The sequence below is a fragment of the Dendropsophus ebraccatus genome, chromosome 9 (genome assembly GCF_027789765.1).
Source record: "Dendropsophus ebraccatus isolate aDenEbr1 chromosome 9, aDenEbr1.pat, whole genome shotgun sequence".
NCBI lineage: Eukaryota > Metazoa > Chordata > Amphibia > Anura > Hylidae > Dendropsophus > Dendropsophus ebraccatus.
Window position 1 is genome coordinate 53,841,934 of NC_091462.1, and position 17,713 is coordinate 53,859,646.

At 42.4% G+C, this 17,713-nt stretch overlaps 1 protein-coding gene across 5 annotated transcripts in view; it reads left to right on the forward strand.

The window, feature by feature from the left end:
- The window catches only part of HYCC2 (hyccin PI4KA lipid kinase complex subunit 2), an 89,333-nt gene that overhangs the window by 31,066 nt on the left and 40,554 nt on the right, over positions 1–17,713 (forward strand). For all 5 annotated transcript variants that reach the window (XM_069983337.1, XM_069983338.1, XM_069983335.1 and 2 more), the window contains 4 exons: positions 4,190–4,267; positions 4,796–4,897; positions 13,125–13,304; positions 15,055–15,135. In XM_069983337.1, coding sequence (XP_069839438.1) covers positions 4,217–4,267; positions 4,796–4,897; positions 13,125–13,304; positions 15,055–15,135 — 414 coding nt within the window. In that variant the 5' untranslated portion in view covers positions 4,190–4,216. The remainder of the gene's footprint in view (positions 1–4,189; positions 4,268–4,795; positions 4,898–13,124; positions 13,305–15,054; positions 15,136–17,713) is intronic.

Here is a 17,713-nt window from a genome sequence, read left to right on the forward strand (position 1 = left end):
TAGATTGTCTGTTTTTTTTTTTGTGTTACATCATTGATTGTAGGTTAACAATGGTGGTCTGTCTCTTTGTCTATTATGCTGAATCATTAGAAGCCGCTGGCGTAGAATAAGGATGTATGGATCACTGAGTACAATTTGCCTCAGTCCATCTTAGATAAAGCCTATAAATCCATTTGCCTGGTTGCAGTAATTTGTAGAAGTAGCTGAAGATGAATCGGCCAGCATGCTTGGATAAACCAAGGAGCTATATCTCTGCTTGGCAGATAAACACAAAACAATCACTGTATTTTAGCTTGTGGACCGGGCTCTGACTAAAAGGCAGCCATGGGAGACAAAAACACAGCGGTGTACACACATAGGTTAGCAGCTATATTGACGACTGCTTTCTAACCAAGGGTATACCATAAGTATCCAGATAATGTCACACAGTCCCCCCCATTCTACCAAGCAGTGACAGATAACTGTGTATTCTGCCCAGGTAGAGACTTACTAAAACTCACATTTTTAGATAGTGTAAACTTAATCTTAATCTGGTGTTTCTTTAGTCTTTCTAAGGGCCCTATTAAATGAAGCCAGTATCGGGCAGAAATCTCTTTGTGGAAATAAAGGATTAGCTGATCGTTGTCTTTCAACTTGTTTGAAAAACGTGCACTGCTCTGCATTATAGGTGGTGCGCAGTAAACGGCTGATGAAAGGTATAGAAAGTAATAAAGATGATGCTTACCTCTCCACACTCCCCTGCTGACCACAGCCGCCACTGACACTTCTGAAGCACTCTCTGCAGTGAAAGGGTTGGCAGGGCTCCAGACTAAAAAATTTACCTGGGAGCCATTGGCTCCTAACCTGAAAAATTTAGGCGCCAAATAGAATATTTGGTCGCCAACATTTTAAACCATGTAAAATTAATGTTATGTTAAATGGGACTTACTGTGTGCAGAGGCCGCGGCAGCTTCCTCCTCCTTTAGATCCTTTCTTTTCTTAGTTTGAAAACGTTCAACATGGAAACTTGCAACTTGACAACCACATACAGTCTGACAACCACATACAGTCTGACAACCACATACAGTCTGACAACCATATACAGTCTGACTCAGTACTTCAGCTTCACTTGGCTAGCCTTTTAATGAGGCTTACTCTTCTGAACTTGAACTTAAAGGGAACCTGTCGACCCCTGGTTAGGCTCCCAACCCCCCGTTAGAACCCCCTATACTCACCTCATCGCGCCGGGTCCCGCTTCTGAAGATGGTCGGGTCACGGAGATCTCAGCCGCTGCAGCCCGGCGTGCGATGAGAGATGAGTCCAACGCTCATAGAGAATGACGGGAGAGTCCAGCGCTCCCTCATTCTCTATGAGCGTTGGACTCATCTCTCAGTGTGCGCGCCAGGCTGCAGCGGCTGAGATCTCCGTGACCCGACCATCTTCAGAAGCGGGACCCGGCGCAATGAGGTGAGTATAGGGGGTTCTAACGGGGGGTTGGGAGCCTAACCGGGGGTGACAGGTTCCCTTTAAAAGCTTGCAACAGTCTATACATACTGAGCTAGACTTATGACTGCAGCCATAGTGACCCCCCACAAGATGTGTATATAAATAGATATATCTCTCACCTAGTGACTAATGCAAGTGACCCCCTACAATACAGACACCTGAGGGGCCCTGATAATAATAATTGTGCATATATCTATCTCCCAGTGTCTGCAGCCAGTTTGCCCTACACTTATAGATGCCCCTTCCTCCCCCCATTATAGATGCCCCCTCCTCCCCCCATTATAGATGCCCCCTCCTCCCCCCCATTATAGATGCCCCCTCTTCTCCCCCCCTTATAGATACCCCCTCCCCTTATAGATGCCCCCCCTTCTCTTCCCCCCATTATAGATGCCCCCCCCCTTTCCTCTATGCTAAGCAGTATTTAAAAAAAATAAACACAAACTCACCTGACAACCCGCTCCCCCGGCGATCCTCTTCTTCTTCAGGCGCTGTCCCCGGCTGATGCGCGGCTGCCGGGGGTGTCCCGTCCTATCCCCGGCAGCGCGTCGCGTCAGTGAGCTCCCTGTACGCCGGGGCTGTGACTTTTGACACAGGAAGCGTCTCTGACGTGCGCTTCCTGTGCCGGAAGTCAGGGCCCCAGGCAGCTCACTGATGCGCCGCGCTGCCGGGGATAGGACGGGACACCCCCGGCAGCAGCGCATCAGCCGCGCATCAGCCGGGGATACTTAAAGAGACAGCGCGCCGCCGCCGGGGCCGGTCGCAAATGGCGCCCAGATTAATAAATCTGGGCGCCATTTGCAAAATGTCAGTCGCATTGGCGACCATTTTGGTCGCCATCTGGAACCCTGGTTGGGAAGTGTCAGTGGCTTCAGTCAATAGGGAACAAGCACAAGGACACTGGGGGAGCATAGAGAGGTAAGCATAATCTTTATTATTTTCTATATAGCGACATTAAAGTACATGTAAAAGCAAGGGCTGCATGGACATTGATAACTATGCCAAAGTAGCCCTTGCCTTGTGAGGCCTTATTAAACTATGTTATTGGCTCTGTAAGCGAGTGGCGATCTAGCAGATTGGTTCTCACTTACCCTACTAACTGGGCTGTCTAATACGACCTAAGTTTAGAATAACTATTAGTCATCTTATTAACGTTCACCTAAGATGCGTGTAAAATGTATAGTAAATGCGGTGCAAGTATATACCTGAATGGAAGTAAAGGGTGAGATTTATTAAAGGGTGTAAAATATATACTGGTGTAAAGCACAGCAAAAGGATATAGGCGAGTCAGCACTGGGCACTCCTGATCTGCTCTTGGGCTAATAGTGGGGAACCCAGAGCCACAAGTAGTCACAGCAAAGCCAGGAGGTCATGGATAAAAAGGTAACTTTATGCCACCTTCTTCAGGTAAAAAGTTTCAGCGGTTATCACTACTTTTATCAAGCCATGCCCCGCTGAAACATTGTATCTGAAAATGGTAGACTAAAGTTACCTTTTTATCCGTGGCTTCCTGTTTAGGCTGTGACTAATTGTACTTATACACTGGTGTATACCAACCATAACAACCAATCACAGCTCCGCTTTCAGCTCTGGTAAAATAAAAGCTGAGCTGGGATTGGTTGCTGTGGGCAGTTTACACCAGTCTATATTTTACACCTTCTGATAAACCTGGTCCAAAGTGTTAACAGGAACAAAACTAACCTCGCAGTGGAAGCAAAAAAGTAATATGTTCTGTAAGGCTTTGTTTGCACCCATGTTTCTGTGTATGTTTTATACGGTTGAAAAGAAAAGCATAAATAGATGCTGATGTATGCCATACAGCAGGATCCATTTTCCATGGACTTTACGTGGAAGAAAAATTGATGGAAACATACATTGCTTAATAAAAAAAAAATGTGGTTGACCACATTTTTGTATACAGCAACATAAAAAAACTTATTGAAATGAAAACAGTGACGTGTACACAAAAATGCAGTGTAAACGCAGCCTAACTTTACAGTAGTATTCAGGTTTTCTTTTCTTTCCTTTCATTTATTTATTTTTAATCTTGAATTGTTCCCTTTTTTCTTTGGGCTTTGCATTCAGCCCTTGTTCTTTTTTTCCATCCAGATCTCCTTTCACTCTGCCTCATGTATATTTAACATGTTCTGATGCATCCTTCTTTTTCTGAGACTTTTATCTTGTGCCAAGGGAAAAATATTTTAACCCTGTCTCTTCATCCTCTGTAATATCATGCATGTCACTGGTGGACACTGGTGGTCACTTTTTATATAGTTTTAGTTGCTTAAAAGCAGAAGTGAGCCTGCTGTTAGTATAAAGGTCATCTGCAAAGGTTTCACAAATGTTAGTTAAAAATAGGAACATGTAAAACCATTAAACAAGCTGAGCATTCATTCTTAGTTCTCCAAATCTTTAAAGTGTCCTGGAAAACCATTTGGTCACCATTAAACTGAATACTCAACTGAAAGAAAATGTAGGTGTTTAGTAGTTTCAGTTACCAATAAGCTATGTTACATTTCATGGCTTTTTATTGAAGCTAAAACTCTGTCTGCTTATAGGAGTTAGTGAGATTTTTGCATTTTATATCTTGGAACAAAATCCCAGATGAAAGTTCGGATACATGTGTGCAGCGTAATAACAACACAAAACCCACCGATAACCTTAACAAGTAAACAATAACCAAATGTTTTGTATCTTATTTTATTAGTAAGAGAGCAGTGGACGTGGTAAAAAGATGCTGGGATCGGAACGTGGGGTAGTGGAAGAATGGCTCTCAGAATACAAGGTGATTTCACTACTGGATAACCAGAGGAGCTCTGCCTGGAGGCCATAGATTGGAGTACTTGATGCAATATTACTTCTGTTACCTACTGGTTCTACTGTAATACTAGATAATTGTGTATTTTATTAAGACATGATTGCTGTTTACATTCTTGTGTTCTTTTCACTGTAATATTCCTTTTTATGGGTGGAAGTGTACAGTAGCTTTGTTGATTAATCTTTTTTTTTTTTTTCAGTTTTTATATCCGAAATGGATGAATGCAGAACAGTGAGAATAGTGGAAGGGAAATTTAGCTTTTAATGACAATGTAGATTTAGATGTGTTCAGTCTCTGGACAGACCATAGAAATTCAGATAGAGATAGACGGATAGACAGATGAAATCTCCCACCCAGGATATGTTACCACCAAGGGCTGCAAGCACATTATATGTTGCATAAACTCTGAACTTATTTAGTTATTAGCACCTTTTTAAAGCATAAGTCCCAATGTTGTTCCCTATGTTTCACAATTTTCTCATTTTGCTGTTACAGGTGTTACCTGAAGCTCAGCTTTCTGCTTATGCATCAACTCTCCATCGCAAGAAAAGTCTAGTGTCTGCTCTGTATAAAGTCATTCAAGACCCAAACAATGAGGTAACCATAGTATATGTGATACACTGGTGATGTAGTACTATGTATATTTATGAAGTCTCCTGGACTAGGCCATGTACTTTCTTGTACTTGGTGTCGGGTTATTTTAGGAAACTTTGCTGTTTTTATTCTTTGTGTGCACATTGTACCCAGAATAATTCTAAGTGTCTTGTCATGCTATTGTGGACGCACTAGCATATAAAACCAATGTCTGCTGTAGTGATAATGGAAACCTACCAGCCTTTATGACAGGGATTTATGATTTATTCTGAACAGCTGGGAACTGGGTCCTTGAGATGTTCTCCATCCTGACTTATAGAGATCTCCCTATAAAACATTCATGTCTGCCTTACTATCCCAGTGACTTAAAGCCACTTTCCTGGCCAGAGTTACTTCTATAATTTCTCTAACACAGCACAGCAGTTTTGGGCGATTCATCATTGTGATAAGAGAGCCTGTCAGTGTGATGGGTTCCCTTTCAGGAAACCCCTTGTATTAATGATTTTGCATGGATAGGAATTTTCTAATGTAATCTAGTTATTTTATCACATTTGCTCTATGTGAGTGGGAAGGACTGTTAAGAAGGATATGTCAGATCTATGTCATGTCTCTGTTAGGCTGAGTTCACATTTCTGTCAGAGGCCTCATTCTGAGTCTCTGTTGGTAGTTCTGTTAGATTTGACAAGAAGAATAGCACCGCCTGCAGAAGTATTTGTCCCGTTAAGATGAGAGACAAAACAATGATCATTTGATGGATCTGGCACAGCAGTCATGGTTTCTGCCATAACTGAAACCATGATGGTCTTAGTATATACATGCATTTTTTAAAATTAAAATAATTTTTTAGCATGTTTTCCTAGAACCCTTATCTCTGTGACTGAATTGGGTAAATCAGAAACTGTGAGAAGACAACCAGATTCTGCACTTCCAATCCCTCGCAATGAGACTGTTATGTAGCCACAGCTGGTATCCCTCATCCCGTATAATACAGTGATACCCAGCCTATGGCCATGAAGATGTTGCGAACTGCTTGCAGCATTTTTGGCTGCTCTATTCTATCTGAAGTTCTATCCTAGATTGCCCTCCCATTAACCTTGTTGATTTTGGGTGCTGTTACTTAGCTGTTGGAGTGCTGGTAAGCCCATTAATGTAACCTCCCTCACATTCATTTACTAAGTGCAAAGAGGAATGGAATGAAATGTCCTTTTGTTAATGAGTTGAGTGTCTAAAATAACTTTTCAGATCAGGATGTTCTCACATTTGCAGATCAAATGCTGACTTGATAGAAGTAGGCAAGAATATTACAGAATGATTGAGCCTGTGCAGCCCTCGGCTATGGCACTTTCAGAGCCTGCTGGTATAGATGCCCTATGGGAGATCATGGGTCATTAACAAAGACACTGGAACAGCTTTGATATTTTATCAATGAAGCCGGAGAGCAAGCAAGTCATTATGTCCACAGACGGATTCATTACATGGCAACAAAATAATTGCTTCTATCACTTCCCTTGCATCTCGCCTGTGGATTTCAACACACAGATTGAGAACAGGTTGAGGATATTGAAGATGTTTGTCATACAGTCCAGATGCACTCTGCCCTTGAGGGAATGCTATTGAGAACAATATTCTGTATATATTAGGCTTTTTGTTCTGCATAGTCCACAAACTAACCCTACCTTCCTTGTACTAATGCCCCCCTGTGTATGTTCTACAGTTTTGGACAAGTGTTTGATGAATTTTAGTATGTCATTGTGTCTAAAAGCTTAGGGGATAAGACATATTTTTTTTACCTTTGTTTACCTTGCACTTTAAAGGGTTTGTCAGGGATAAATTAATAATAAGCGATCTTGCTAAGGTTGCAGAGGACATGACAGGGATGTTACCTGTCCAGCTCCGCTACAGCTGCCCGTTCCTGGCCCAAACACTCTCTGCCACTGTCAGCACTTTAGCAACAACCAATGATGTGCCACTCAGCATAGAATCTATGCTGAGTGGCTGTTTCCAGTGGGAGCGGTAAATATCAAGAGTTTAGCAGATGTTCTACAACTCACTCTGGCTCTGATGCCTACAAAGCCTTATTTTCCTAGTTATGTAGACTTGTTTCTCAAATCCCATGTTGCTGCAGAAGTGTACGTCTTGTTCAGAAAACTGGAAACTACCCCCCTTAAAAATCTTAGAGGCACTGCTGGATTTTTTTGCCATATAATGTATACTCACCACCACTATTTCTGCAGTGTCATCTGTTTAATCCCAGGTTTGCTGTATCTAAACATTTCATTACTGCTGCTGGGTTATGTGATTTTTAGATGAGCCGCCATCTTGACTTGCAGATTTCAGACTTTATCTTCTCTTTCAAACCTGCTCTCAGTTCCATGATTTATCAGCACAGCATCATATAGGCAGGTGGAAACTGTACCATCTTTGCTAGGTGCACTGTGTAATAATCCTCATCTCTATATTCTCCTAAATTACATAGTTACATAGTCAATACGGTTAAAAAAAACACACATGTCCATCAAGTTCAACCAAGGAGGGGATGGATACAGGGAAGGGGGAGGGATGATAAGTTCTATACATATGCATTTATATTATTTTGCTCTAAGAACTTGTCTAGCCCTGCCTTGAAGCCCTCTACTGTTGTTGCTGTGACCAGATCCTGTGGTAGACTGTTCCACAGATTCACAGTTCTCATGGTAAAGAAGACTTGTCGCCTCTGGAGATTGAACCTTTTTTTTCTCCAGGCGGAGGCAGTGCCCTCTTGTCCTTTGAGGGGGTTTTACCTGGAACATCTTTTCCCCATATTTCTTGTAGGGGCCATTTATATATTTAAATAAATTAATCATATCTCCCCTTAAACGTCTCTTCTCTAGACTAAACAAATTTAATTATTTTAATCTCTCCTCATAACTAAGATGCTCTATTCCCCTTATTAGTTTAGTTGCCCATCTTTGTACCCTCTTCAGCTCTAGAACATCCTTTTTATGAATCTGGTTTTAAAACTGGACAGCATACTCCAGATGAGGCCGCACCAAAGCTTTATAAAGCGGTAATATTATATCTCTGTCCCGAGAGTCCATGCCTGTTTTAATGCATGACAATATCCTGCTGGCCTTAGAAGCAGCTGACTGACATTGTGTGCTGTTCTGTAGTCTATTATCTACAAGTACACCCAGATCCTTCTCCATCAGTGACTCTCCCAGAGTAACTCCCCCCAGGACATATGATGCATGCGGGTTATTAGTACCCAGGTGCATAACTTTACATTTATTCACGTTGAACCTCATTTGCCAAGTGGACGCCCAAACACTCAGTGTGTCTAAGTCAGCTTGTAAGATCTGCACATCCTCCATAGACTGTACTATACTACAAAGCTTGGTGTCATCTGCAAAGATAGAAACATTGCCGTTAATTCCATTCTCAATATCATTAATAAACAAGTTAAACAGAAGAGGGCCCAGTACTGACCCTTGGGGTACACCACTTACCGGGGACCATTCGGAGTAGGAATCATTGACCACCACTCTCTGGGTACGATTATTAAGACCGTTTTCAATCCAGTTACACATTAAACTTTCCAAACCGATAGACTTTAACTTACCCATCAGACGTCCATGAGGAACTGTGTCAAACGCTTTATCAAAATCCAGGTACACGATATCCACAGCTGCGCCCCAATCCAGGCTTCTACTCACCTCTTCGTAGAAACATATCAGGTTGGTTTGACAGCTTCTGTCCTTAGTAAAACCATGCTGGTTATCACTTATAATACTATTAGCCACTACATATTCCTGGATGTAGTCTCTTATAAGCCCCTGAAATAGTTTCCCCAAAATGGACGTTAAGCTTACGGGTCTATAGTTACCTGGGGAAGTTCGAGAGCCCTTTTTGAAAATCATGAAGCAAACCGACCTCCCTCCAACCCGGGTACGTAGGGCGCAGGTCCAAAAAAGGGCAGAGTAGTATTTAAAATTTATTGTGAATAAAAACATTCATGGCGACACAACGCGTTTCCAAACCTAACTGGTTTCTTTCTTTGAGAAAGAAACCAGTTCGGTTTGGAAATGCGTTGTGTCGCCATGAATGTTTTTATTCACAATAAATTTTAAATACTACTCTGCCCTTTTTTTGGACCTGCGCCCTACGTACCCGGGTTGGAGGGAGGTCGGTTTGCTTCATGGTATCCATCTTGTATGGAAATTCCTGGGAGTGGCAGCGATCCTAACGATGCGATTTTGAGTGTTGTGCCTCATCTTGCACAACACTACCAGGTGAGAGTTTTTAGTTTACTTCTCTCACCAACCATCTATACTCCTGATCTGTGCTATGGAGCACTGTTCTAATTTCTTTTTGAAAATTGGCATTACATTTGCCTTACGCCAGTCCCTCGGCACAATACCAGTAAGCAAAGAATCACTGAATATTTCATACAAGGGTAGAGAAATTACAGAACTGAGTTCCCTAAGAACTCTGGGGTGTAATCCATCAGGCCCTGGAGCTTTGGTTACATTGAGTCTATTTAATTTATCTTGGACCATATCTATAGTAAACCAGTTTAGTACATTACTTGTGTTAGCAGCACTGGCCCCACCCACCTCAGTACAGGCCCCACCCACCACAGCTCCATCTTCTTTTGTATATACAGAGCTGAAGAAGCCAGTAAGTAACTCCGCTTTCTCCTGATCCACAGTTATTAACTCCCCGTCACCATTATTTAGGGGTCCTACATGCTCTGTCCTTGGTTTTTTTGCATTAATATATTTGAAGAATTTTTGGGGGTTTCTTTTGCTATCTATAGCTACCTGCCTTTCATTGTGAATTTTTGCTGCTTTTATTACATTTTTACAGGTTTTGTAAAGCTGACCCCTCTGATTTGTATTTTTTGAATGCCCCTTTTTTCTCATTTATAGCCCTTCTAACCTCGGTTGTAAGCCATGTGGGATTTGATTTTAACCGTTTATATTTGTTACCCATAGGAATATATTTAGCAGTACAGTTATTTAATGTGGATTTGAAGATTTCCCATTTATTAGCTGTATCAGTATGTGCCAGCAGCCGCTCCCAGTCTATGCCCTGAAGTTCAGCCCTTAACCCAGGAAAATTGGCCCTTTTTAAAATTAAGAGTTTTTGCCCTCCCAACATGTTTTTCTTTTCTACACTTTAAGCTAAAAGTCACTATATTGTGGTCACTATTACCCAGGTGGTCATGGACAGTGACATCCCCAACCAGCTCAGCGTTGTTAGAAATAACCAGATCCAACAAGGCATCACTTCTACAAACTGGCCCAGAAAATTATCCTGCAGGAGGTTAAGAAATTCCCTCCCCTTTGTGGCTTTAGCTGAACCGTGACCCCAATCTATATCTGGGTAGTTGAAGTCCCCCACTACTGTTCCCTCCCGGGCAGCCCGCTCTATTTGTCTATTCAACTGACCATCTATCCCCTCAGTAATGTTGGGGGGTCTATAGATTACACCAAGAATAATTTTTTCACTCTACCTCCTTCTGTAGTTCTACCCACAATGCTTCCACATCATGACAGTCATCGCCCACTATTGCATCTTTTACACTTACTTTAATATCCTTTCTGACATACAGACATACTCCTCCTCCCCTTCTGCCCACCCGGTCCCTTCTGAACAACGCAAATCCCTGTATATTTTTTTTTTTTTTAAATTGTAATTTTTATTGAAATTTTTATCATTTTCATACATACAATACACAAGTGAATGAATAGAAAAGTTCAACAATAGAACGATTGTCATGTGGAGCAATACGTAACATAGACAGCAGGTTAACATCCTGCAAAGTTGAGAAGACTCAAGGCACACCAATAATGGAAATCCTGGTTCAGGTACATCTCTAGTACATTAATGGGAGCAACAAATGTCAGGGAGGGAGAGGACAAAACAAGACAGGAGACATTAGGGGGGGTACTACAATGGAGGTTCATGATGTACTATAAAGATAAAGAAGAAGGTTGTCTGGCATCTAACGGCCTGCATTAGCCGATTCTTTATCTGCCCAGTATACATCCCAAAGGTTCCAAACCTTATTGAGATGTTCAAGCCTGTTGTTTATCATTGCGGTTACCTGTTCCATATTTCTAACATCTAGAATCCGTGCATACAGATCGTTTCTGGTAGGCACAACCGTTTTCCTCCAGAACCTAGCTACTAAACATCTGGCCGCAGTAAGTATATGGATCAGTAATTTCATTGTTTTGCGCCCTAGCTTCATGGAGGGCACATTGAATAGGTAGAAGACAGGATCTAAAGGAATCTCTAAGTCACTAACGTCCTTAATCAGGTCTCTCACCATTTCCCAGTAAAAAATTATTAGAGGGCACGTCCAATAAATATGTTGGAGGGTGCCTATATCCCCCCCCCCCCACACACACACACACACACACACACACACACACACACCTCCAGCATACTCTGGGTAGGGACAGGTTGAGTGCATGTAGAAATTCAGGCGTGTGGTACCAGAAAAGCATCAGTTTATATTGGCTTTCTTTATACGTTATGCAAATCGACGTCTTGGCAGCCCTGTCCCATATCACCCGCCAGACAGATTGGGGTAGTTGTCTCCCAAAGAGCACCTCCCAGCAAGACATATAAGGATATCTAATGTCCTCATCAGCTCTTCAGGATACTGTAGATATCTGAGATAAGGCCTTGAAACCCCTGCTTTACACAATCTCTCAAAATCAAATCCCTGAATATAGACAGCCCAGTCATGTGAGGAGTCCAGCCATGTCTCAGTCACACCAACCACATCAATGGACTCTTCCAGAACCAAGGCATCTAGTTCCCCCATCTTGCTGGCTAGACTTCTGGCATTAGTAACCATACACTTTATATTACCAAGTAAGCTATGAGATCATATGTATACAGTCAGGTAAGTTGAATCCATTGTAACTATTTTTCAGGAGCTGTATAATCACCAATAACTAATAAAAGCTTGGCCTAGATTTATCAAAGGGTGTAAAATATACACTGGTGGAAACTGCCCATAGCAGCCAATCACCGCTCCTCTTTCACCTTACCAGAGCTGAAAGTTGAGCTGTGATTGGCTGTTATAGGCAGTTTACACCAGTGTATATTTCACACCCTTTGATAAATTCCCCCCATTATGTCCACCCCTGTGAAGAGCTTGTGTGGAACAGTCAATGCAATAGTCATCATACAGGAGGTTCTGCTAGTTGAGATGGTGACAACATTGAGATCACAGAAACACATGTAAATTCCATGGGGTCACCATGAGAACTGAAGAAAATAATTCCATATCTGAATTGTCTGAATCATAAAACCCTCATTGGCTATCACCCTTTCTTAAAAGTACTGCAGCTTGTTTTCTATTGCTTGGTGGCCCCAAAATGCAGATGGATGCCATCCATACTGTGTGAAAAGTATTGCCAATGAGTATTACATATTCTCCATAGACCACTAAGTGGCTTTGTAAAATCTTTGCACCATTCATCTTTTCCTACTCTTGGGTCACCTTATACTTCCTAATTTTTATAGATTGCTGAATGTGTGAGCATAGCTTTCTCTGGTGTCTTGCATTTTGGAAATAGTATGTTTTACTGCAGTTACTGTACACTTATCTGATGTGGGAAAACGAATCATCACACAGTATTACAGAGGCTAAGTTTAGGGATGTCTGACGTCAAACTTCCCAGCTGTTCCCAGTAACATTTAGCAGAACTGTGAATGCAACTCTGGGCTATAACACTGAATCAGTAATTCAATGTGCTTATAAAGTTACTCACCTGATCTTTATACTTTTAAGCCTATCTATCTATCTCTATCAATATAAAGGTGGATATACTGTAAAAAATTTGTCTCCTGAAGTCCCTATTAGGGTAGTCTTCACGAACAGTTCCCACTCCGGCAGATTCAGCCATTCCTGTATTACTTGAGTGGCCATTCCTCTGAATGAGTGCCATTTATAACTACATTTCTCCCACAGCAGCCTTTACGGGGAAATGCTTGGCTGGCAATGGCTTCCTCTGGCAAAAGTGATTTTCTTATAGGCTTGTCTTTGATGAGTGGACCCTTTAAATTATAATAGCATCGTTTTAGACATTGCTGTTCTTGTACACTTTCAACAATTGGTTGAATGGTTTGACAGGTCGACTATCTGCTGAATGAGAAACAATCTAAGAACTATTTTTTTAATATTGGTAAGAAAAATATATCACCCCTTTCTCTTCTTCTGTATTTGCAGCTTCTGGAACCAATCTGTCACCAGCTATTTGAGCTGTACCGCAGTTCTGAAGTGCGGCTGAAGAGATTTACTATGCAGTTCCTTCCAGAGCTGATTTCCATCTATTTGCGACTCACTGCCAGCCGCGATAGACAAAGCAATGGCTGCATTGAAGCTCTTCTATTGGGCATTTACAACTTAGTAAGTTCTTTTGGTTTGAAAATAGTTTTTCACTTAATTTGTGACAGTGCACCTGTCATTAAGAAGAACTTTTGATCAGTCACAGGGACACTGATCATAAGAACAAGTGAGGATAAGCGTGAAGTAGCTTTATTTCCCTGTTGTCAATCATCTCTGTCCAGCAGCCCCATAGACCTGTGAAATGGGGTAGTGGAATACACTACTGTGCACTTCTCTCAGCTCACCCCCCTGACCAAACAAACTTTGTGCAACAAATCTCCTGCACATGAATTCACCCTAAGGCCCCTTTAACATGTCCTGAAAAACCACCCGGATTTCCGGACCCCTTCATGTTAATTAGGCCCGGACACCCTTCTGGACTTTTTTCCGGAAGGGTGTCTGTTCTGGAAAAATGATCCGGAAGAAATAGGACATGTCTTATTTTGTCCGGAATTCCGTCCCGGACGCCCCCATAGAAGTCAATGGGAGCGCCGGAATCACGGGCACTTTCCTGATGTACATCAGGAAAGTGCCCGGGATTCCGGATCGATTGAGAGCCCGCCGGCCCCCGTAACCACTTGTCACCCCGCCGTGCGGTCCGACGTCACCCCCAACCCCAGACCGGAGATCAGCTACGCGAACACCCGCGGACCGGACCCGAACCGACATGACATCTTCTGCCCACCGCGCCACCTCCCCGGCCTCCCTATTCCCCACTTCTGCAACCTGGATGGCCACAGGCTGCAGAAGTACAACTGCCATCATGACCTGCCAGTAAGGGCATGATGGGAGTTGTAGGTCTGCAGCCTGTGGCCATCCAGGTACACTAGGGGCTGTGTGTTGGCATACTAGACCATATTGGGAACACTTTTTTTTTTTTTTTTCTCATCAGGAAATCCTGAAGGTTTTTCCTGATTGTTTCCTGATAGGAAAGTATCAGGATTTCCTGACAGTAATCCGTTTTTACCGATGATGTTTGTGGCCTCCTGATCAGGATTTCCTGACAGTAAAAACTGACACGGACGTGTGAATGGGGCTTAAACAGGGAGAATATTGCCTTTATATACAAAGATAGAGCTTTTGTTTGTTTGTTTTTATAAAGGATTTCATGTTATAAACACTTGTTAACAAATACCAGTTGGATTGTTAAAGTATTGTAAACTGAGGCCTTTATGGTATTACAACGCCCGAGCATTGTGCGGCAAGGGCTGCATGGGCATGTTTAGCGATGTTTGTGCAGCCTTTGCTTTATATAGAAAATAATAGAGTTATTCTCGGCTCTCCAGGCTCCCCTGCTGCTTCCTTTTCCCTAATCAACACAGCAACCCCAAAAACTTCTAAAGCTTTCTTAAGTTACAGGCCACTCAGCCAGTCACTGGCCAAGATGGGACAGCACCATGGCCAGTGATTGGCTGAGCGTCCTGTAACTTCAAAGACAACTTTAGAAGCTTCAGCAACGGCCGTGGTAAGCATGAAAAAGGCAGCAGGACACCAGGAAGCCTGGACAGGAAAGTATTCTTTTTATTTTCTTTACACTGTTGTCAGCCGTGCATCATTGTTAGTCGTAGCAATGCACGGTCAGAGGCCGATGATTGTCAAAAATGTTGAAAGACAACAATCATCTGATCGGCTCTTTGGCTGATAATTGAGCAGCAATAGCTGCTCAAAGTGGCCCCATTTAAACACCTAATCGCTTTGTGTAATAGGTACATGCACTCTATTAGCATAGCTGTAAATAAAACAACCTTTGAACAGTGTTTTCTTTTTACAGGAAATTGCTGATAAAGATGGAAACAATAAGGTGTTATCTTTCACGATTCCATCTTTATCCAAGCCTTCAATATATCATGAGGTAAGACAACAGAAGAGAAACCGTAAGCTACTGTCCCCATCCATATAGTAAACCTTTTGTACTTGATGTGGTCTGACTTGGCACCTGTCTCCACAAATCTCACAGCTGGTCAAAGTTGCTTGAATCATGTGTGTTGTTCATCCCTGTCCTCCTCCACTTGATATGTATTTTTTCTGTATTGCCCTCATGTACATTTTCAGATTCTTAAAGGAGAAGTCCGGCCAAAATTAATTTTTGATATGTTGTTACTTATGAAAAGTTATACAAATTTCTAATGTACATTAATTATGGGAAATGCACATATACTGCTATTTCCCTTAATTTAGTAGATCAGGAAGTGTTAGAAATATCTCTGAAGAAGTGACGTCACGACCCAGGGTGTAATTCCTATGGAGTGTCCAGCAGGGGGCGCTCTCTATATAGAAGTCTATGGGACTTTATTGTTTCTATGGGTTTCTATGTAATGTAATGTAATGTAGTGTACAGTGCTTTATTGAATGAATACATCTATGGAATACTTTGGGGAGCAAGTGTCCTTGCTCCCCAAAGTATTGCATAAATGTATTCATTCAATACATTCAATACACAGTAAGCCCGCCGATCCGCCGCATTTCCGCCGAATTTCCGCCGCATTCCCGCCGATCCGCCACACGCTGATCCGCCGCATTCCCGCCGATCCGGACCATATACATTGAACTACAGCTCCCATCATCTGCTTCTAGTATGAACAGGTGATGGGAGCTGTAGCTGGGTAATGGATATGACATGCCGCCGGGCGCAGGGGGAAGCCGCTCAGTACACAGGAGCGCTCCCCCCTCCTCCTCCTCCTCCTTCCGTGATAACTTCCGCCTATACCAATGCTGACTCCCTGCCTGGCCGCCGCTCTCCGCTCTCCCCCCCCATACATACCGGCTCCCGATGCATCCTGGTGTCCGCGCTGATGCCGGGAGCCGGTATATGTGAGCGGAGAGCGGCGGCCAGGCAGGGACTCAGCATTGGTATAGGCGGAAGTTATCACGGAAGGAGGAGGGGGGGAGCGCTCCTGTGTACTGAGCGGCTCCCCCTGCGCCCGGCGGCATGTCATATCCATTACCCAGCTACAGCTCCCATCACCTGTTCATACTAGAAGCAGATGATGGGAGCTGTAGTTCAATGTATATGGTCCGGATCGGCGGGAATGCGGCGGATCAGCGTGTGGCGGATCGGCGGGAATGCGGCGGAAATTCGGCGGAAATGCGGCGGATCGGCGGGCTTACTGTATATTGAATGTATTGAATGAATACATTTATGCAATACTTTGGGGAGCAAGGACACTTGCTCCCCAAAGTATTCCATAGATGTATTCATTCAATAAAGCACTGTACACTACATTACATTACATTACATTACATAGAAACCCATAGAAACAATAAAGTCCCATAGACTTCTATATAGAGAGCGCCCCCTGCTGGACACTCCATAGGAATTACACCCTGGGTCGTGACGTCACTTCTTCAGAGATATTTCTAACACTTCCTGATCTACTAAATTAAGGGAAATAGCAGTATATGTGCATTTCCCATAATTAATGTACATTAGAAATTTGTATAACTTTTCATAAGTAACAACATATCAAAAATTAATTTTGGCCGGACTTCTCCTTTAATTTGTAACTTGCAATAAACTAGCAACAAACATTAATTTAAGCTTCAAATAAATATTTGACATAAAACATAAAAGTTGGTCAGCAGAAAAAGACCGCTGGGTCCATCTAGTTCGCTTTTTTAGTATTTCCTTTCTCATTATCTTAGGATAGATATATGTTTATCCCAGGCAGGTTTACATTCAGTTATTGTAGATTTACCAACCACATCTGCTGGAAGTTTGTTCTAAGCATCTACTACTCTTTCAATGAAATGTTTTCTTATGTTGTTTCTGACCATTCCCTCAACTAACCTCAGATTGTGTCCCCTTGTTCTTGTGCTCAGTTTTTTAAATTAAAAATACACCTCTTTTTAACCTGATTTATGCCTTTAACAATATTTAAAGGATTTGATCATGCCCCCCCCCCACACACACACTTCTCCTTTCCTCCAGACTATATACAGATTCAAATGCTTAAGCCTTTCCTCATATGTTTTAGGCCTGACACCCTCTACCATTTTTGTAGCCCGTCTCTGGACTTGCTCTATTTAAAGCTCATCTCTAGAACTGGGCACAATATTCCAGATGTGGTCTCACTAGAGCTCGATATAGTGGGATCACAATTTTTTATTATTATTATTATTATTATTATTATTATTATTATTTTATTTATTTATAAAGCGCCCTTAATTCCAGAGCGCTATACAATAGATAGGCAACAGGCAGGAACAATACAAGATCAGAAAACATTACATGAAGGCAAAAGACAGACTGGTACATGGGGGAAGAGGACCCTGCCTGCGAGGGCTTACAATCTATAAGGTATAGGGAGAGAAACAGGAGGTAAAGTGCAGCCATTCAAGTGTGATGCAGAGTTATTGTATGTTGTAGCCTAGTTTGAAGAGGTGGGTTTTCAGGTTACTTTTGAAGGACTTGATGGTGGATGTGTCGGGGT